The 23,580-nt window shown below is 38.8% G+C and overlaps 1 protein-coding gene across 2 annotated transcripts; it reads left to right on the top strand.

Moving 5' to 3' along the window:
- Positions 1 to 892: 892 nt before the first annotated feature.
- Positions 893 to 23,248, top strand: LOC101737329 (2-oxoglutarate dehydrogenase complex component E1). Of its 2 annotated transcripts, none has more exons than XM_038013581.2 (21): positions 893 to 1,050; positions 1,559 to 1,681; positions 2,649 to 2,733; positions 3,283 to 3,380; positions 4,679 to 4,808; positions 5,818 to 5,896; positions 8,586 to 8,762; positions 9,549 to 9,697; positions 10,107 to 10,192; positions 10,845 to 11,024; positions 11,947 to 12,127; positions 12,493 to 12,711; positions 13,215 to 13,408; positions 14,599 to 14,727; positions 15,232 to 15,353; positions 16,217 to 16,329; positions 17,308 to 17,495; positions 18,251 to 18,347; positions 19,485 to 19,677; positions 20,510 to 20,806; positions 23,085 to 23,248. In XM_038013581.2, exons 1-21 carry the CDS (start codon positions 985 to 987, stop codon positions 23,182 to 23,184), a joined length of 3,006 nt encoding a protein of 1,001 aa, XP_037869509.1. In that variant the 5' UTR covers positions 893 to 984; the 3' UTR covers positions 23,185 to 23,248. The 2 variants fall into 2 exon arrangements, with proteins under 2 accessions (XP_037869509.1, XP_021207421.2); XM_021351746.3 differs by having other exon boundaries at positions 4,679 to 4,820.
- The last annotated feature ends 332 nt before the right edge of the window (positions 23,249 to 23,580 follow it).

Genomic DNA, 23,580 nt, shown 5'->3' with positions numbered 1-23,580 from the left:
TATTTTGATAAAACCAAGATTCCTTGTAATTGTTTTTAAATTGTGTTCGTATCCAGCTACATACAAGCATACTTCACACTTCCTGAGTAATTGCGAAAAGATTACGTAAAATTTGGCGTAATTTAATTTACGTATTAGCCGGCCGCGAGGAAATCGTGCTATCTCCTTCGCACGCGCGCACCTTATGTTTTAACACTCATCATACCAACACTGGTAACTATTTCTGCCATAGTGGGTAATTAACGGTATAAGACAATCAAAATAAACAAAAAACAAACAAAAAAGTATAATAACTGTAGATTAATTCGTAAGAAAAAGTCATGAAGTCAAATGTGCAGAAGGTATAGGTAAGATGATACGTGCATTTTCAATGCAAAAGTTCAAAATGGGTCATTTCACCCGTTATGGTATATTTAATGTTAAACGTGCAACAATTACCAGCGTCCTCCAAACCTTTGTGATCTAGTCATGTCTAAATAGTTCAGATTAAATAAGATAATTGTTGCACATTTAATTCCTTCTTGAAGTTACTTTCCAACCAAAACGCATACGTTAAATTATGTCTTCGAAAACTGAAGAAAATCTTAATGTGTATCCTAATCCTTCTATCCGTGTGTATATTAAGGAACACCTCCTAAACAGCTGGACCGATTATTATGAAAATTTTTGTGTACTTTGTTCCAGTGAGTTCGAGAGTGACTTTAGATTCACAATGAAATGTTGCAATAACTTTGATTTTTTTTTAAAATTAATTGAAACAGTCCAGTTCATTATAACTCATTCAAAAAAGTTGCTAATTCTCCGATTTAAGACTTGTGTACAGGACTTCTGTCGGGTCGCTAGTACCTACTCTTTAAAATATTCTCTTTGCAAAACAGAAAACTCTTGAAATATGTCAATTTTATGACAATGTTTTTTTATTTTTGTACACGTTTAGTTATTTTTTTAAGAATTACCGATTTTAATATAATATAATTTATAACCATGTCTTTAACTCGTTTTTCGTGTGTTATAAGAGCCACGCAAAAGTTACAAGTTTATCAGTGGGCAGTAAGTAAGATTTTTAAGTTGTAATCTTCATTTAACCGATACAAGTGATTCACCATTTAGCTGCCGGTCTAGTGAGCATTTGAGATTTTACTACAGAAGACTACAGTGATATAATATTGATAGTTTTCACCAACACCGTGGAGCACTATGTTTGTTTATCGTAATTGGAAAGTACCAACTAGGTACCGAAACAGTTAATTTTTTTCGGGCACAAATACAATCAATCAATTAGCCTTAACCTAAGATTCAATGTATCATGGGTAGAAGAGACGGAAATACCTTTAAAAGCACATTTATGCTAAAAACCCACTATTATTGCGTCAAAAATGTCTTCAATCACCAGCTTACTGCTAAAAAGCCGCTACATCGCACGATGTAGACTCCCAACTGTTTGGATTAGTATATGCATATGCACAACCCTAATCCAATCAACCCTTGAGGGACAAGACAACTAAGAGTCAACCATACTATAAGGAACTAAAATTGTCAAATACGTGATTATTCACAGTGGTCGTGCAAACACAAAGCCGATTACTCATCGCGTGCGGAATCGTTTTTAACTGGTTCGAATGTTAATTATCTAGAAGCTCAGTACCTGGATTGGGCCAAAACTAAAGGATCAATTGATTCGGTAAGTGAATATAGAGACAGAACAAATAAATCGATCACAATCGGTTTTTGCGAGACTTACAGCTTTTAGTGTCTTGGTGACATCTAACTACGAACCCAGTCCGTCTGTAGCTGGAATAGCCCCTTAGGCTAGTAGCAAATGGTAGAAAAAAAACTATGGAATGTTCACAACTATTACACCAACAGAAAAAAATCAAAGCTAACTTTTTTTTATCTGTAACATGATGGTTGCGCGAACTCATTATGGGTAGACATAGAATATTAATTTAAATGTGAAAAACAAAATTAGGCGAAATATATTTATGCAAATATTTTTAATTACCAGAGGAATCCAGTAAAATTGCAGTTTTTACTGTTTTATTTTATTGATTACTTAATTAATAATAAATGTTAGAGATACATAGCCAGATAACTACCTAAACCGGAGCCTTACCAATAATACCTTCATCCTTTCATCTTTATTAATTCAGTCAGATCACAATCGGTTTTTGCGAGACTTACAATGCTTTTAGCGTCTTGGTGACATCTAACTACGAACCCAGTCCGTCTGTAGCTGGAATAGCCCCTTAGGCTAGTAGCAAATGGTAGAAAAAAAACTATGGAATGTTCACAACTATTACACCAACAGAAAAAAATCAAAGCTTTTTTTTTTTTATCTGTAACATGATGGTTGCGCGAACTCATTATGGGTAGACATAGAATATTAATTTAAATGTGAAAAACAAAATTAGGCGAAATATATTTATGCAAATATTTTTAATTACCAGAGGAATCCAGTAAAATTGCAGTTTTTACTGTTTTATTTTATTGATTACTTAATTAATAATAAATGTTAGAGATACATAGCCAGATAACTACCTAAACCGGAGCCTTACCAATAATACCTTCATCCTTTCATCTTTATTAATTCAGTCACAGTGTTTTGACTTGGAATAAATAATTTACGATTCCACTCAATGATTTCGCAGTCTTGGGACAATTTCTACGACAGCCTATCTGGGCCAGCGTTGCAAATAGAAGACATTCAAGATGAATTTAGTCCAACAACTGTCAGTAAGTAGTGTTGTTGATGAACCAGCCAGTGATTATTTGCTCTTTATTTTTAGATATCTTTATACTCTCTATTAGCTAATCGAAATTGAAATAAATCTGTACACTTTTTGTTTATGACCACGGGTAGACCTTACTCACACAATCGCATGACTTGCCCACGTTATTGTGTGCTAGTGCGCTACTGTGCGTTATAGAGAAGTAGTGGAAGTAGTAATAGAAGAAAAAAGGGTGCAAAAAAGGACAAAAAAAAAACCTAATTAATAGCACTTTTAAACATGCGAACTTCGATTGTGCTAAAGAATCATGTGTGGCATCATGAGAACCGTGTCATATAGTCCTTTTATACTTTAATTAAATTAAAAAACTGTTTGTACTTTTAAAATCTGATATCTATAATTTATTTATTCGACTGTTTTTGATAAGAACACGCCCTTTAGGGCCCTTTAGACAAAATAATTAAAAGTAACAAAATATTACCTCTTTCAATCCTCCTCAACGACTAGTCGTTGCCTACTACCTTGTCACCTACCCATAGCGAATACATTGCAGAGCCAAAATCGAAACAAGATACCTCTAAAGACAAAGAAGCAATTACTGAGAAAATCAAATTACACTTAGCTGTACAGAATCTCATAAGAAGTTATCAGGTGAGAAAACAAGATAGAAAAAATTTGTTTGCAAAAAAGTGTCACGTCAGAAAGAAATACATAATGATATCATTACCTACCCGTGATGAAAAATTTCGAAGAACAAAATACCCGTGATTCCAATTAGGACTTCAGACCTCATTGTCTCAAGATGTATGGGCTCCAGCAACCTACGAACTGGAACGACGCTATAAGGACATCGCAAGACTGGTCTTTGTGAAAGACTGAAAGAGAAAACCCTATATTCACCTATAAATGACGTTTTGCAGTTGATAACATTGATAAAATAGGCCATTTGCCGACTGAGATATGAAGTCGAAGGCCTTTACAACCTATAACATATTTTTAAGATAGTCTGGTTTGTTTTTATTACACGTTGTCATACCATCACCGTAGACTGAAAATGCCGGCGCATTCATCATCATTCTTTGATAACTCATTCATCATTCAGGCGGTTCGATCGTGGAATGCTCTGTCGGATGCAGTGAGAAGTGTTCCAACTTTAAACTGCTTTAAAAAAATGTTGAAGGAACATTATATATCCGCCTATATAGTGTTGTTTGCTTGTTTATGCTTTGTCCATACTGTTGGTTTATTATGTGTATGTAAGTATATTGGAATATAAATCATAAAGTGATTTCATATTATATTTGACATATTATATTTAATTTATCTATTTATTGTATGTATGCATTTTGTATAATAGTACACCGCAACATACCTGCTGTAACTTCATCTGTCCTGAATTTCGGGTAACTAAACCGTTGTCTGCAAAAAATCGCGCCTATTGTACAAACGTATCTGCTTATTGTAGTGTACTTTCTAATGTAAATTGTTGTGCAAAAAACTATGTTATCTCTCTCTCTCTCTCTCTCTCTCTCCCTTTCACCGTAAAGGCTCTTCGTAAACACATGCTAAACGGTATATATTTTGTTTATTGTATGTACATATTTTCTATAATTATGTATTATCTATACTACACCGCAACATACCTGCTATATTTTTATATTTTCCAGAATTTCTGTAAATTAAACGGTTCTCTGGAAGAGATCGCTTTTAGCGATAAGACCGCCTATTGTACAAATGTATCTGCTGTTTTTGATTGTTTTTTGAATGTAAATTGTGTTTTTGTGTGCAATAAAGTGTCTCTCTCTCTAATCTTGATAAATTGGTACCCATCACAGCATTCAAACAACAGCGTAGGCTCAGCGCTCGATGTAAGTTGGTACTAGCGATTTACTCATTACGGTATTAATGGTGTATTCGAAAAGGTTCAGATTTTATTAAACCATTCTCAGGCCAGAGGTCACCTCCTCGCCAAGACTGATCCTTTGGGCCTATCTCTAGCCGCTAGTTATATCATGAAGTCCAAGAACGCCACATTGGAAACCAAAGGACTTGAGTGTCGCATTGTATCTCGTGAGATTGGTAGAGTATTGTGTTAGTATTAAATAATTGTATAATATAAAATTAACGATATAGAAGGCACTGCCTATTTCGAAGTAAAAACACCTCCAGTAGACTTTGAATAGGATAGCAGACTGAAGATTTGACACGTACACACAGAACCTTGCTTTCTTTTTGGTCAGAAGGAAATCGCTGGACTCCCACCCTCCACTGGGGATGGCGGGCGGGGTATGTCGGAGTCGAACCGACTAAAACCTCCTTTCGCTCAACAACCCACGTCAGAGCCTCGCATAAGACAGAACTCATGAAAAGGCAAAGGGGGAGAGGGGAGCGCTTAGTGCGGAGCACATCTCTCCCATGACCCTCCCCCTCGAGACGCCGGACCGGCGGTCGTCGGCGCCACGACCACCAGTCCTCTCTGTCGGCAGGCTATCCGAAGCCCGCCTAGATGGTGCCGATTACAGCAGAACCTTGCTTGAACTAATTTATATTTGTCACAGCTCTTTTAAGTTTTTTCTCGTCTGCCGCTGCATAGATACACTTAAGTCCGCTGTGAAGTTCAGCTATTCCCGTATAGCATAGCAGACTTCTCATTCTGATACTTATTCTATTCTAATACAACATCTTAATTATTATTGACGCAAACTCTTTCTATAAATACTGCGTTTACACCTCTTGTTTTTCTAGACCTGTTATTATAGAATTACTTCGTGTTTTACTGGCGGTAGGACCTCTTGTAAGTCCGTATGGGTAGGTACCACCACTCTGCCTATTTCTGCCGTGAAGCAGTAATGCGTTTCGGTTTGAACGGTGGGGCAGCTGTTGTACTTGAGACCTTAGAAATTATATATCAAGATAGGTGGGGCATTTACGTTGTAGATGTCTATGGGCTCCGGTAACCACTTAACACCAGGTGGGCTGTGAGCTCGTCCACCCAAGCAATAAGAAAAAAGAAACCATAGATGAAACACTGAGAAAACGGATTGGGCTCATCCAACCATCTAATGAATAGAAAAATAACGTTTTACAGGCGAGAAACACATGGATATGGTATTCAAGTTACCTGACAGAACATGCATAGGCGGCACTGAAACCGAACTATCTCTAAGGTAGCTACGAACTTAGTTAACTTGGGTAAACCTTTGATGATGTATGGCGCTGTTGTTTTTATATTTACTTTTGTTTTTGAAGAGAAACTTCTTTAGGCGCGTTGAAAGTAAAATTTAACTCGCGACACATTCGTTACGGCTAGAGAGAAAAGATACAATTTAGGGCGAGCGAGAGTGAGAAAATAGACAGAGCGTCTCGCGAACCACTCGACCGTGGAGAGGGACAGGACAAAGCGAGCCAAGTCGTTTCTCATACACAGCATTCCCTATTACAAGAGAAAGTTGGTTTAAACATGAAAAATGAAGAAAACTATAATACTACACACCAAGTTGCACGCACACCATTTTCTTTTTTAATAAACATTAAAATTACAATAAAGCCAACATTCAAATATTGCTTAGATGAGTGGACGAGCTCACACCCCAGGTGGGCTGTGAGTTCTATACCAGTAATATATATATCTATCTCTATATATACCTAGTCAGGTCATAAATTCTGTCACATGTTTAATGTAAAATAATTGAAACAAGTTTATTTATTATGTAACCATTCATATACCAAAATGAACTTAACAAAACATAGATTCTTATGACACTAAAGTTTATTCAAAATGACCTCCGTGATTTTGAATACAGGCCTTCAATCTGCGCGGCCAGTCGTCTATCGCTGCACGAACGAGGTCCATGTCAATATCGGCGGCTGCCTTAATCAAGGATGTCTTGAGTGACTCCAAATTGGGATGAGGCTTTGAGCACGCCTTTTCCTCCAAGTGTTGCCATATCTTGTAATCTAACGGATTCAAATCTGGACTGGAGGAGGGCCAATCTTCGTGCCGGATGAAGTCGATTTCACGCGCCGCCAGCCAGTCTTGTGTGCTCTTCGCTCTATGAGCTGGCGCCGAATCTTGTTGGAATACCCAGTGCCTGTTATTGAACATGGTATGAGAAACAGGTTCCACAAGGTTCGTCAGGACTGTATTTTGATACACAACTGCATTCGTTTTTACACCTTTCTCACAAAAATGTACCTCTGTTAAGCCCCAATAAGAAACTCCCAACCATACCATGAGCGAGGATGGAAAATGACCTCGTTGGACACGCGGAATACGGTTGCTCGCTTCTTCACTACTGTGTGCGTACACCTTATCATTTTGTTTGTTGTAGCTCTCTTCTACGGTAAAAAAATTTTCATCTGAAAAAAGAATTTTCCAATATTTTTTTCCCGCGTACCGCTTCAACAAAGCGCGGCATCTCTTCAGTCTCAGATCCATTAGACGAGCATTCAAACGATGTCCTGTTTTTCTTCGATATGCCCGAAGCCCTAAGTCTTCATTTAACACCCTTTTCACCGTGGTTCTGCTTAACCCCATCTAAAGGGCCAACAGCTTCTGCTTACATTTGGGATTTCTTTGAATTCGCGCCTTCACATCTTTTATCACTGCTGGAGTCCTAACAGACCGAGGGCGACCACTTCTTGACCTGTCATCTACACTAGAGTCTTCATTGTATCGTTTGATGGTACGATAAACGAATCTTTTGATTATATTCAAAATTTTCAGTATGTTAAAAATTTGAATTGGCGCGTAACCGCAACGATGCAACGCAATAACTGCAACACGGTTTTCTTTAAGCGTCCACTCCATATTTAAAAATGGGTAAAATTCTAAAAGAATACATTTTTATTTTCATGAACAATTCGAAATTCGAATTCAATAAACTTTTTTGTGGCCAGCATTCTAAAAGAAAAGTTTTTACTGTGTGACAATACTTATGACCTGACTAGTTATATACCAGGCTCCAGTAACCACTCAACACCAGGTAGTGTTAAGTGGTTACTGGAGCCCATAGACGAACGAACATGCGCCACCCACCTTGAAATATAAGTTCTAAGGTATAGTTACAACGGCTGCCCCACCCTTCAAACCGAAACGCATTACTGCTTCACGGCAGAAATAGGCGGAGCGGTGGTACCTACCCGTGCGGGCTCACAAGAGGTTCTACCAACAGTAATTACGCAAATTATATTGCGGGTTTGATTTTTATTAGACGATGTTATTTCTTCACCGTGCAAGTTAATCGTGAACATTTGTTCAGTACGTATTTCATTAGAAAAATTGGTACCCGTCTGTGGGATTCGAACACCGTTGCATCGCTCGATACGAATGCACCGGACGTCTTATCCTTTAGGCCACGACGACGACGAATTAGCGGGTGTTTGATATTCAATAATTCGCTTGGAACCTCTGGGTCTACGGAGGGACTTCGGTTCTCTCTGTGTTTTATACCGTATGGTTTATGGGGAATGCTCTGAGGAATTATTCGAAATGATCCCCTCATCTCCTTTTTACCATCGCACCTCCTGCCATCGGAGCAGAGTTCATCCATATTATCTGGAACCGTTGCGTTCATCGACAGTGCGTTTCCAAAGATCTTTTTTGCCACGTACCATCCGGCTTTGGAATGAACTCCCCTCCACGGTGTTTTCCGAGCACTATGACATGTCCTTCTTCAAACGAGGCTTGCGGAGAGTACTTTATGGTAGGCAGCGGCTTGGCTCTGCCCCTGGCATTGCTGACGTCCATGAGCGACGGTGGCCACTTACCATCAGATAGGCCGTATGCTCGTCTGCCTACAAAGGCAATAAAATAATAATAATAGTAATGTGTAATAAAAATTTTCTGATGCCCAGAGAAATAATACATCGTCTGGAGAACGTATACTGTCGGTCGATCGGCACCGAGTACTTGCATCTCTTTGACATTGACTGCATCAATTTCATCAGAGAACGAATGGAGACGCCCGGAGCTCTAGACAAATCGGTCGAAGAGAAACGTCTCATTATGCGGAGACTTACAAAGGCTGTGTTGTAAGATTATCTATATATTAATATGTGAAGCAAAAACTTTGTATCCCTTTTTACGAAAATTGCGCGGACGGAGGAGTATGAAATTTTCCACACTTATAGAGAATATAGAGAAGAAGTGCAAAATGCTAATTTTTTTTTAAATAATGCTTAAAACATACATTAAATCAATAAAGAAAACATTACACACACTACATACCATGTATTTGGCGCACACACGCATGCATACTATTCATTGTCAAACTTTTGTTCTTGACGTCTGTTGTCAAATTGAGAATAGATTAAAGATTGTTTGTCTTTAATAATATTTTTTTATAGTGTAGCCTTGGCGAAATTTGTGATTATAGAAGTATAAAATACAATCATAATAGTGTACAAACTTACAATTCCAATTAATTATAGTCGAATTTCGACTACTGCGGGACCTCTAGTTAGATTTTAAGCCATATGTTATGAGTTATGATGAATTTGGCGTTAATTTAATTATATTACAAAGCCCACGGGAAGATATGACTACAAGAATACTTCTACTTAGCTTGATTTAAGATCAATTTCTCAGATACATACCACAATAGGTAAATACCGCAATGCCTCAAGAATTCCTTTGAAATTTTTCAAGGTACCTTAATATTCAAGCCTTCAATTTGTTTATTAGCATCGGAGACAACTTACCGTCTATCTCATAGGTGTAGTAACCATCGCTCATGACGATCAGAAATTCACGCGACAAAATAAAGTTTAACCGCGCATTTCGAAGAAGTTTGTGATAAAAATCTAATAAAATTCTAGTTTAGAAAAATATTTTGCCACAAAATGGCCTGCGGAAAAACGGTTCGGACTGGAAGGCGGTGAGAGTATGGTCGTGATGCTGGAGGAGATCGTAGACACAAGCACTAAGCTTGGCGTTGAGTCAATTGTCATGGCCATGCAGCACAGAGGTAAAAAACAGCAAATAATCATATACTATGAAAAATTGTTTAAAAAATTAGGTAAATAGTTTATTTACTGGTGGTAGGACCTCTTGTGAGTCCGCACGTGTAGGTTTTTTTGTTTATTGCTTAGATGGGTGGACGAGCTCACAGCCCACCTGGTGTTAAGTGGTTACTGGAGCCCATAGACATCTTAGAACTTATATCTCAAGGTGGGTGGCGCATTTACGTTGTGGATGTCTATGGGCTCCAGTAACCACTTAACACCAGGTGGGCTGTGAGCTCGTCCACCCATCTAAGCCATAAGAAATAAATAAAAAAAGATGTCTATGGGCTCCGGTAACCACTAAATACCAGGTGGGCTGTGAACTTCACTACACATCTATGCAATAAATAATTGCACAATGCCTCTTTGCAGGTCGTTTGAACATGTTGGTGAACGTATGTCGCAAGCAACTAACTGATATATTCGCTCAGTTCAAACCGATGGAACCGAAGGAGGCGGTTAGATATTTAAATAATTTTGCGCTTAAAATTTAAACGCCTTACTAATTTGGCCGGGTATACTCTATAGAGACCGTCGTACTGTCAAAACGGAGACCTTAAAACTCATGTCTCGAGGTGGGTGGCGGAATTTTAGTTATAGATGTCTATGGGCTTCGGTAACCACTTAATCAGGTATCCCGCGAGCTCGACCACACATATAAGCAAGGTAAGCCATAGGTAAGGTGATGATACCTACCCGTGCGGGCTCAGAAGACGTCAACCACAAGTAAAAAAAGTGCATTGTGTTGATGTATAAAGAGTCCTCAAGTGTGGTAGGCGTCTTCTGAGCCCACACGGATAGGTATCAGCCGTTATCTATACTAATATATAAATCTACATTGGTTTTTACGGATGTTCCGATATAACTACTGAACCGTGCATCCGATTGACTTGAAACTTGGTATCCATGTGAAAATACATATACTTAATGGATAGGCTAATATTTATATGAGTGTTGGACTCCCTAATAATAATGACAACAAATAATATTGTTAATTTTAAATGCGGGCGAGTACGGCTAGTTTTATTATATGAATAGAGTTTTCTTGTTCTGATATCGCGTCAAGCTTTGAGAACCGCTTCCTTACGAAACCAGCCTCAATTATTCCAGGGCTCCGGCGACATCAAATATCATCTTGGCACGTACATCCATCGTTTTATTCGGCGCACGAACAAGTACATCAAGGTATCGATGAGCGCGAATCCTTCCCATCTCGAGGTGGTGTCCCCCGTGGTGGTCGGGAAGACCAGAGCCGAACAATACTGGAAAGGGGACAATAATGGTGACAAGGTTCTTATTTATTGATTACTAGCTGACTTCGTAGTGCCTCAATCGATAAATAAAAGACCTAAACTTTTGTATAAAATAAACTTAAAACAAAGAAAAGGAATTCGTCCTTCGGGGGACACATCAAAGGGAAAACAACACAATTTTTATCTAATTCCGAGCATTTTCATAATATTTATCTACCTATTTTTTAAACTTTCTCTGGACTTCCACAAGTAATTCAAGACCAAAATTAGTCAAATCAGTCCAGCCGTTCTCGAGTTTTAGCGAGACTAACGAACAGCAATTCATTTATATATATTGATTCATAATTAATATATGTTTTCGTTATTCGACAATAGATGGCATTACACTTCTCGAGCGTTCCCGATAGTACTAGTTCTTTTGATATTCGTTTCTGCTATTCGATGACAAATGGCGTTACTCGTACCGGCAAAACAGGATGAATCTGGCGAAAATCCGAATCGCGCAACAACAATTTGAAGCAATCGTCCGTATTTAAAAATTCCCAACGCTATGTAACATTCGGTCTGTCTTTTTACATAACAAAGACGCTCGCTTGGTGCGAAATATTCTCTATGTAGCCGTCTCTTTATATTTGAAGTCTAGTGTCAATAAAAAATCATTGCGAATTATATCCATTCCTATACAGCCTATAGGATTAATATACGCTATATAGCGTCCCGCACATCTTTAATGTCCTCCGTTTCATTACCTAGCCTAGAACTGAACTTGAAGTCGTCGTGGCCTAAAGGATAAGACGTCCGGTGCATTCGTATCGAGCGATGCACCGGTATTAGAATCCCGCAGGCGGGTACCAATTTTTCTAATGAAATACGTACTTAACAAATGTTCACGATTGTCTTCCACGGTGAAGGAATAACATCATGCAATAAAAATCAATCAAATATTACTTTGATACTAGGTAATGGCGATAATAATGCACGGAGACGCAGCGTTCTCTGGCCAGGGCGTTGTGTACGAGACAATGCATCTTGGAAACCTTCCGGCTTTTACCACACACGGTTCAATACACATTGTCTGCAACAACCAGATCGGGTACACGACGGATCCTAGGTTCGCGAGGAGCTCGCCTTACTGCTCTGGTAATTGGTAAAAAAACAAAAACTCAATAGTTTTTATATTTAAAAAAAATATCGGTCTTTTGTCGTGGCGATCTTGGTCATTAAAATTATTGCATCGTCATTGGTTATTAATACGTGTGCCAATTTTCAATTTAATCGCATGTATTCAATTTGGTGAAACGATACTTATATAGTCAATACCTATATAAGTATAGTCAATACCAATATAGTCTATACCTATATGGTCTATACCTATATGATCTATACCTATATGATCAATACCTATATGGTTAATACCTATATGGTTAATACTTATTTAGTCAATACCTATATACAAGTCAAACTAATAAAGGATTGCTCAAAGTGGGTTGTACTTATATACCCAGACGTGGCGAAGTGTGTGGATGCTCCCGTGTTCCACGTGAACGCTGATGACGCGGAGGCCGTGGCGCACGTCGCGAGGGTCGCCATCGAGTACCGCTGCAAGTTCAAGAAGGACGTCGTGCTGGATCTGGTCTGCTATAGGCGCTTCGGGCACAGCGAAGAAGACGAGCCCATGTTCACTCAACCTTTCATGTACAAGAAAATTAAGAGCATGCAAACTGGTAATTAGAATGCTATTTAAGATGTTGTGGCCAAAAATGTACGCTATCAACACATTGTCATACACTTTGACTGGTGGTAGGCCCTCCTGTGAGTCCGCACGGGTAGGTACCACCGCCCCGCCTATTTCTTCCGTGAAGCAGTAATGCGTTTCGGCTTGAAGGGTGGGGCAGCTGTTGTAGCTATACTGAGACCTTAGAACTTATATATCAAGGTGGGTGGCGCATTTACGTTGTAGATGTCTCTGGGCTCCGGTAACCACTTAACACCAGGTGGACTGTGAGCTCGTCCACCCAGCTAAGCAATAAAAAAATAAAAAAATGTGCCATTTGCTTACAGGAGCATAATGTTCTGTAATCAGTGGCAGTAGTACCTCTATAGCTTCCTAATTCAATAATTACTAAACGAAATTGTGAGCGTTGGTGACAGGTCTTGATGCGAGTCTATGTTTAGTTATAGTTACAACGTATATAATAGTAATAACTTGACTTGACTTATCTTATAGTTGATAAAATCTATGGCGAGAAACTGAAGGCAGAAGGTATAGTGACGGATGCCGATGTCAAGGGTTGGGAGAAAGAGTACATGGACACGCTAAATCGGCACTTTGAGCTCGCCAAGAAGGTCACCAAACTAAGCATTATGGATTGGATCGATACTCCATGGACTGGTTTCTTTGAGGCCAGAGATCCTAAGAAAGTAAGGTTTCAATAAAAAAAGTTCATTCAACTTGTAAAATTAAAAAAAAAGTATATTCGTTATACTAATGGAAACAAGAAAAACAAGTCATCTAATTGATAATACAGTCAAACCTGGATAAGCGAGAGTTCAAGGGAGCACAATCTCATTCTCGCTTATAGACGTTTCTCACTAACCCGAGTTTCTCGCTTATGCTCCCTCTGAATTTCATTTCGCGATTTTCGGGATTCAAACGCATTCACTATTTTAAGTTTATCACTTAATGAGAGTACTTTAATTTTCCGGTTTGACATGATGCAGAACAGAACTTTCCTTCGCAATTGATTAACGATAAACTGAGTAAGTCCGACAAACAGGACGATACACAGGCACACGTGTCCATTCTAAAAGAATGCGATAAAATAACAACGTTATTTAGTTCTACGAAATAGAATAGGTTCAATATTGAGGAGAAAACAATGGTAGGAAGTTCGACAAAATTTAAGAATGAGTCATAAAATTGCAGATTTAAAATTTGTAATTTGTTTTGTTATTTATTCCTCCTAAATAATATAAATAAATAAAGCTTGACTGTCGCTTATAGAGGTATAGATAAGTAACAGTCTCACTTACGGAGGTCCATGAGGGAAAAACGACTCTCTCTTACAGAGGTTTCTGTTTCTCGCTAATAGAGGTTTTGGGAGCTTAAAATGACGGGACCTGGCTATTATTCTCACTTATAGAGTTTTCTCACTTATCCAGTTCTCACTTACCCAGGTTTGACTGTATTTGTTTATATTATTATATGTTTTTATATGTATATATTTATGATATGGATATATTTGTGTATATCTATATATTTATGTATATGTATTTATTTAAGTACGAGTATTTGTATCTATAAATATTATGTATGTTATATATACACATATGTTTAAGTAATATCACCTTCACACTACACCTACAAAGCTTCATCTCTGCACTCCCCTAAGGTAGACTGTTAGAGAATGCCTATGGCATTAAGTCCGCCTTTATACTTTCTAGTATAAGAAGTTATAAATAAATAAATAAATAAATAATAATAAAAACAAGGAAGGGAAACGGAATTTGCTAAATAAACCCTTATATCATAATAGCTGCTTCTGAACAAGATAACTTTGTAAAACTAGTGATTAAAATCATGGTTTTGAATCTAAAGAACAATGTTCTAGGTTGAAGAAACAGGTATAAGCGAAACTTCAATAAATACAATCTCTCGACATTTCTGCAAGGCTCCTGAACCGTGGGCCTTCGAAGTTCATAAAGGTGTGAACAGGATTTTAGCTAATCGAGAGAAAATGGTAAGTTGCCTCTTGTTTTAATACTGCTAATAATAACTTTTATAATTAAAACAAAGTAATGCGCCACCCACCTTGAGATATAAGTTCTAAGGTCTCAAGTATAGTTACAACGGCTGCCCCACCCTTCAAACCGAAACGCATTACTGCTTATCGGCAGAAATAGGCAGGGCGGTGGTACCCACCCGCGCGGACTCACAAGAGGTCCAACCACCAGTAATTACGCAAATTATAATTTTGCGGGTTTGATTTTTATTACACGATGTTATTCCTTCACTGTGGAAGTCAATCGTGAGCATTTGTTGAATACGTATTACATTAGAAAAATTGGTACCCGCCTGCGGGATTCGAACACCGGTGCATCGCTAGATACGAATGCATCGGACGTCTTATCCGTTAGGCCACGACGACTTTAAAAAGTTTAAAACATTACAGTAGATGTAGCCTATTTCTTTCACATAATAGGAATTGACTCCGAACTTTATTATAACATCTGATCATTAAAAGGTTAATGAAGGGGTCGCTGATTGGGCCATGGGAGAAGCCCTGGCCTTCGGGTCTTTATTACGAGACAAAATACACATACGTTTCACTGGTGAAGATGTCGAACGTGGAACTATGGCACACAGGTTAAAATAGCTTTGGTTGAATAATATTACGGATTGGTTTTGTATTGCCCTAAAACAGAATTCCATTTGTTTGTAATCCTGTCTTAAAATAGATTATTTATTTATTTCCTGATTTCGAAGAAAACAATTTTCAACTTTTAATGGGCAGAATGCAAAACGAGGAAATTATTTTGTGTATTTTAGAAAACACTGGTAGGTAGTGTTTTTAGCAAAATAAGAATTTACTGGTAGATTGGTATATTGAGAATCGTGTTTCGTTGAGAATTTAAGGAGGTGATCGAAGAGCTTACTGAAGAACAAAGTGAAATATTTTTTGATCATGGCTTGGTGTTCGGTAAATCCTTGTATACAATAAATACCTTGTAATATAATTAAAACAAAATAACGGTAATTTTCCATTCCTTCCTCGTCCCTCCAAATAAGTTCGTGTGTCATTAAAATCTGCGACCACAACTGTATAGTTTACAAATAGGTATACTCCACCTGATCAACTCTCGGTGCCGTTAGACCCTACTAATTCAAACGCTAGCAGCAGCCAAAGTACAGGAGATTGTAATACTTAGCACATAGCATCAGCACGCTGAGTAGCCGGACTTTCCAAGCAGTTTCAGTACCATCTCGATGGTAGATTCATTCGCGAAGCAGCCTCTTGAGCTGATAGGTTTCGGGCAGCTAGCAATTCCAAGGCTAAATCCCCGAACCCGTCCGTTGATTCCCTAAAAAGAAACACTTTTACTAACTTTTATTACCATGTATGCTTTATATCCGTTACGGCAATAGTATGTATTTATGATTATATCGTATTCATCACATTGTGTTAGACGGACCTAATAAATATGTAGTTGAACATAATTTCCCGGCAGGCACCATGTTTACCATCATCAGGGTGTCGATGGCGCTACCTACAGAGTCCTAGATGTTTTATATCCGGACCAAGCAAATTACGCCTTGCACAACAGCTCCTTATCGGAATTTGGTAAGTTTTCATGAATATGATTTCTTCTTTAACGCAAAATTAAGCTGTGGGATGTATTACTCTTGATCTTGGCATCTCGAAAAGACTGCCATATTAATATAATATAGGGCTAGATACCCTTGACACAGTCAAGGTCAAATCACTATTTGTCGTAACACTCTTGTCAGAGCGGTCGTGGTCGTCATTCGGTATCATAGCTGTGGGCAGATGTTATGCGCCTCACGAGCAATCGCGACTTCTTGCGGTTTGTGGTGAGCCTGGTACACTCATGCAAACAACCGCCAACTGCGAACTTGACTTGGTCGATCCATCACATGGGCAGCTTCCACGTAGTCTGGTGCTGTGGTCACTGAGGTCAAATCACAGTGATCATAAAAAAAAGACAGATAATTAAATACAGAGTATTACAATCCTTCTTAAAAGCCAAGCCAAATAGCTTCCATAGTAAAGTAGGCAATGTCGGATCAGCTGTCTCAGAAAATATCAATGTTTACTAAACGATTTTTTATGGATAAGCCCATAGACAAACGACAAACGTGTATATATTAGTGTGTAGTGGTAATTATAATATTAGTAAATATCGTAGTGGTCATTATAATATTAATTAATGGCTATTCTCAAAGCTAGTATCTTCCGATTCGCTGGTAGCCTAAGAGGTTATTCCAGCTACGCCCCGACGTGTAGATGAGCTCACGGACTCAAACTGAGAGAATTTGCTAACACCAGCCCTAGCATGAGCAGTACTTCGCAGAATCTACCACCGAATCGGAAACGCGACTCACTGAGAAGATCCGGCGAGAAACTCAGTGGGTTAGTTCGCAGGCCCAAAGGCCGCTTGAAAGGCCTAAAAGCACCGAGAGTGAATCCGGGAGATCCGATAAGACATGTTTCAGGCGATGGCGGCTTTGCGTTGCCCCGTCGCGATCGGATTCATAAGAAACCTTTGAATTAAATATTATATATTTTATCGCAATGCAGGTATACTAGGATACGAAGTTGGTTATTCGTATTCAAGTCCTCAGCTGCTGACGATATGGGAAGCGCAGTACGGTGACTTTGCCGACACGGCCCAACCAGTTTTTGACACGTTCATCTGTAATGGGGAGAGCAAATGGGTTTGCCAATCTGGGATCGTGGTGCAGCTTCCTCATGGGGTCGATGGCGCTGTGAGTACTGTAGCCGCACCAGCCGTGACGCTATTGTTTTATTTGCGTATATGAAATGAAGTTTGCTGCTCGCTTTATTTTTGTGCCAAGACTTGTGGAGAGTATTAAGCGGTAGGCATCGGCTTGGCTCTGTCCCTGGCATTGCTGAAGTCCATGGGCGACGGTAACCACTCACCAACAGGTGGGCCATATGCTCGTCTGCCTACAAGGGCAATAATAATAAAAAAAACGCTGGAATTTTCATTGTCAAGAAGCCCAATTTAGTCTGCCATTAGTAAGTTCCGTTTCTAAGATTTCGATCTGGCTGTGTAAAGTAAGTTGTTAGATTCGAGCTAGCACGATTCAAGTTAGCTAATACCATATAATAACTATAAAAGTAGAGACAGACCAATGCAGCTTAAGCATTGCTCATATTCCCTTTTTGCATGTAGTGTACTTAATAGCTAGAGTGTCACAGCATGTACGGATCTTACGCCTTCATTCTGGAAATAATTTGTGAACCTGTGTTTAGAAGATACGTGTTTAGTAACATATTTTTAAATAGCCTGTTTTTGGGATTCGAACACCAATACAATCACATCGCTCGATAAGAATGCGCCGAGCTCGTCTTATCCTCGTCTTATCCTTTAAGGTCACGATGAGCTCAAAATGCTCGGTTTTCAAAAATACAAAATCTAGGATAAACTGATTATGGTGTAATAAAACTTGCCGTTTGTAGGGTCAGTGTGTTTTCACCTATTTCTTTTTATATTTAGGGACCGGAACACTCTTCCGGACGCGTCGAGAGATATTTGCAAGCTTGCGATGACGATGAAGATAACATTCCTGACTTGGACGACAAGGAAATGGCGTGTAAGTTTTATTAATATTATGTGACATTTAAGAAAATAATTTTATCAAATTTAAATTAAAAAGGAAAATACGTATGGAATTCTTAAATAGATCTACCAGCAGCGGCGAGGCAAGAACTTAATCTGATGTGAGCAATCTACATTTCACTAGGTACTCTTTTCTCTTTTCCCAGCATGCATCGGTTAAATATTGACGCCTACTATTAGATTCATTGTTCGCTAAAATTAAAAAAAAATTTTTTTGCAATCATTTCGAAAATGTGATGGCTAAGTAAGTAATTAACAACAAACATTAATTTTGCATTAGCAACTTCTTCTTTTCCTCCACCTTATCCCACTACTTGGGGTCGGCGCAGCTAATTTTTCTCTTCCATTCTCTTCTATCAGCCGTCATCTCAACACTCACCCCTCTCTCTCATATCGTCATTCACACACTCCATCCATGTTTTCTTCGGTCGACCTATTACGCCTCTACCTTGCACTACCATTTCCATACATCTCCTAGTCACATGCATCTTCTCTCTACGCATCACATGATCATACCACGCTAACCGTCCGCTCTTTAATTTGTTGTTAACAGTAACATTTAAACTTTTTTTTTTTATTGCCTTTGTAGGCAGACGAGCATACGGCCCACCTGATGGTAAGTGGTCACCGTCGCTCATGGACGTCAGCAATGCCAGGGGCAAAGCCAAGCCGCTGCCTACCATAAAGAACTCTCCATAAAGAACTTAATTTTGTTAGAACCATAAGAACCATAAAGAACTTAATTTTGTTTGCTTACAACTTATTCGTCACGTTTACGGCTCTTATCTAATACTAAATTTAGTATCGCTGAGGCACCGGCGCGAGGCCCTTGGTCTTTGAGGCCATGGTCCTATGGACCTCGTCGCCCACCTTTACCCCCTCTCTGGGTAGGTACCAACGTTCCACCAACTGTACCAAATTGGGAACTTTGCAGTTGATGTGATTCCTTGGACCATATTATTCCATCATCACGGCAGTCATTCATGGGCACACGATACTCACTTAATCCGTGTGGTATCTCTTTTTTTTTATATACTTCAAAAGGAATTTCTCCATGTGTTAATTGTTCAGTACCAAACACAGGATTTAAGGTCTTAGGATTATTTTGCAGTGAAGCAGTTACGTTCGGCCAATTGGATAGTATGCAATGTGACGACGCCAGCAAACTACTTTCATTTGATCCGGCGTCAGATCGCTCTGCCCTTCCGGAAGCCAGTGATATTGATGACGCCGAAGGTCGGCCTTAAACACCCGTTCTACAGATCGAAGTTTTCAGAGTTCTTACCTGGTACTTGTTTCCAGAGGTGAGGTTGTGACTACTAATATATTGTGTGGTTTCAAAGGTAAAGAAATAACTTAATTAATTAGGAAGTACATACACTGTATAAGTACTTACATATGAGGCCGTCAGCCCAAATGTGGCCTAAGCTTACCTGAGTACTATAGTAAATATAGAGGCAATGAGGTCTGAATTTACTTTTACACTGCTTCATATGCAAAAACAAAACGCGCCAAAATAATGTTGACCAAGCCATCTATTATCTATGGGCGAAACTAGGGATAGGCCGGTTTTTCATCAAAATTTCTTATTTTTTAAATAAATTGCAATATAGTAGAACTACGGATATGAAAATGTAGGATATGCCACATTTGTGCTGACGGCCTCATATATGTTTCTTTAAAAAAGTTTCTAAAGAGTCCCGATTATTGGTTATTGATGTTCGTGAGCTACGGCGACACACCATCAGCTAAGCTGCGTGCTCGACTATTGGAGGCAAATAAACTTCAATCTGCAAACAACCTTTTTTATTTCAATCCATATAGTTTTTTTTATTCCTTAGAGGGGAGGACGAGCTCACGGCCCACCTGGTGTTAAGTGGTTACCGGAGCCCATAGACATCTATAACGTAAATGCCGCCACTCGTCTTGAGACATGGGTTGTAAGATCTCACTTTTAACAGTACAACGGCTGCCCCACTTTTCAAACCGAAATGCATTACTGCTTCACGGCAGAAATAGACCTACCCGTGCGGACTCGCAAGACGTCCTACCACCAGTCTTTCGAGCTTAACGGCTAGAACAAGGAATTCACTCATATCATAGGTGATCCATTTAGAAAAGACTTTGCACCCACAGAGCGATACCAGAAGCCGGTCCGGCATCCAAGAAGCCGGAGTGCGTAAAGAAACTGCTCTTTTGTTCGGGCAAAGTTGCGATAACTATCGACGAACTACGGAAGGAGAAGAAACTCGAGGACCAAATAGCGATGTGCAGGATCGAGCAGCTGTTTCCGTTTCCTTACGACATCGTGCTCCAAGAGTTCTGCAAGTACGAGTGCGCGAAGGTGTACTTCTGTCAGGAGGAGCACAAGAACCAGGGGCCGTGGCTCTTCGCTAAAGTACGCCTCGAGAACTTGTTCGGAAAGAAGATTGAGTTAGTATTATATTTGTTATGAGTTTATATAAGCATGCAAAGTAAATGCTGCTTTCCCACCTGGGATTAACGTCGAAGTTTGAATTGCATTGAAATGGCGGTTAGGTACTAGTTCTACCTAGGTACTTTGTGGTTTTTTTTTTTTTTACAATCACGCCACGTTAACTGGTCCCGTGATAAGTTCGTAAAGAACTTGTGTTACAGGTACCAGATATTGGAAATAAATGTAAGATTTTTATTATACACATACATATATTTATATATTTAATATACATCCATAACCCTGGAAAACACATTTATATTTATCATACAAAAATCTTTCCTTGGCGGGATTCGAACCCGCGACCCCCTAGTGTAGTTACCATGTCACTTACCACTACACCAGACGGACGTTATATGTGGTATAGTAACCGGCAAACTTCTTGAGCAAATGACCTTGACTGCGCAGAACCGAATTTTAGATCATTTTGGTGGTGAGAGTGAGGCACGACGGCAGGGGAAATCGTATCGAGCGCGTTATTGGTAGATCAGTCGAACCTTGCGTCCCGCACCGCACCCTCGTTCCGCTTGCTCCCAAAAGTACGCTTGCGTACAGTGAAAAGTCTGTCGTTATTAATCGTTAAGTTATATATTATAATTGCTTGTTGACTTTGTTGCCATTGCTATTTGTTGAGTGTTTGTTGATTTTTTATAAAAAATACACTATGCCGCGACAAACTGGTGTAGTATTCAAAAGAAAGGGTAGAAAAATTGTGTACGACGTATATTGCTTCATTATAAAACAGGGGAAGAATGATATGGAAAAAGTAAAACAGACTTCGGAAGCAACAAAAACATCCGTGAGTACTGTTAGGTGCATTATTAACGAAGCTAAAGGCTCTGGCTTGCTCGCCGTGTTTGGGACTCCGGGTAAGAAAAGATCAGGGAAGAAGAAAGTTACCGGAATGGATAGTTTCGTTCAATCTGTAATAAAAAGATGTAATCTTATTAATTACATAACAAGCAGCGAAACTCCGTACCGTAGAAAGGCTTCGAAAAATTTAAATAAGATATAAATTTTAATGGCTCGGTATGAAGTTTACGACGAATTATGAAAGTGCTAGGCTTCAGATGGAAAAAAACAGAAAATAATCGAAGGCTGGTAATTGAAAAAAGTAACATTCGATTACTACGAATCGAATATCTTCAAAAAATAATTAATTATAGACAAAAAAGTAGACCGAATCGACCGAGTTGTAAGCTACATCGATGATCCCTATGTCGACTCATCACGATGATAGCAACTCGGGTGATAAAAACAGTGATGATGATGGTCAAGATTATGATAACGAAAAAAAAAAAATATAAATACCAGCTTCGCTTCAACTGAACCAAGACCTGGCAACAGCTCTAGTTTTGACTTAATAGAAGGAATATCTATTTTACCCAAGATTAAATTATTACAATTATTAATCTATATTTTTTGTTGATGTTCTCATAAATATATAAATAAATACATATGTTGATTTTAATAATTTAATTGCATTATGACGCAGAGTAAATAATGTTTTTGCACGTGAGTGTACCATGCGCAAACTTACCCCCACTACGTCAACAAATGCTCAAGAAGTTTGCCGGCTATTATACCTTTATAATAATTACACTCTTATTTTGGAAGCCGTTCTTGAATCCGTGGATTTCATGTAGATAATCTTTGCAAAGAAAGAAATACATTTGTGAAATCAAAAACAAAAATGATTATATTTTGCAAAAAAGAATACGCGAGCTCTCAAACCACCTAATGCTAAGTTCTAAGTTCATGCACACTACAACGCGAAACTACCCTCGACCTTGACACATGGGTTGAATTCTCGATTGTATTATGCACCAGCTGTTCCACTGATTATAGTCGTCGTGAAGTCGTCGTGGCCTAAAGGATAAGACGACCGATGAACTCGTATCAGGCGATGCGAGTGTGCTGATGTTCGAATCCCGCAGCTAGGTACCGCAGATATACCTATCTTCTTTCTTTCTAGTGAAATATATACTTATCACTCGTTCACAAATTACTTTCACGGTGAAGGAACAACATCGTTTAATAAAAATCAAACCCGCAAAAATTTTAATTTGCGTAATTACTGGTAGTAAGGGTTACGTTTACGGGAAGATACCGCCAAACTGTCTATTCCTGTCTTTTTTTATTGCTGTGATCTGTGGACGAGCTCACCTCAGGTGTGTAGTGGTTGCTGGTGTCATCAGCTAATGATTTACGGACTAAATATATACTGTTTTATTTCAGATGTATTTCACGCCCGCCCAGTGCAGCATCAGCGACTGGTATAAAATGGATGCATGCTAAAGAATTGAAAGAACTCAAAGAGAAGATTATAAAAATATAATTCTACATAGTTTGAGTGTCTGTTACTTTTTGATTGTAAATTATAAAAGTTTTAATTAAATTAACATTGTGTTTTCTTTTTCAATTATTGTACTACAAATCTCGTTTGATTGCTTATTTGTTGTTACTAGAATTACAAAAATGTCGCGACATCAAAAATAGCCAAAAGTAGTCAAGCCTGATCGAGTTTCAATAGTAGTAGTACGTAATTCCCAAAGTAGTCACAATAGTCAATGTGATTCGTAGGTTTCAATCGTGGGCTTAAATATTATGTGAATCATCTATCATTGGTGTCCTGGCTGAACCTTTAGTCGCCCATCTGCCCTGGTAAAACTGAAAAGGCAAACAGTAATCCTTCCTTCCTTCCTCGTGGGTAACGGCTAGATGTTCACGAATC

This window comes from Bombyx mori, chromosome 10 (genome assembly GCF_030269925.1).
Source record: "Bombyx mori chromosome 10, ASM3026992v2".
NCBI classification, from domain to species: domain Eukaryota; kingdom Metazoa; phylum Arthropoda; class Insecta; order Lepidoptera; family Bombycidae; genus Bombyx; species Bombyx mori.
The sequence above is the reverse complement of the archived record's forward strand: the minus strand, read 5'-3'. Positions and strand labels throughout refer to the sequence as shown.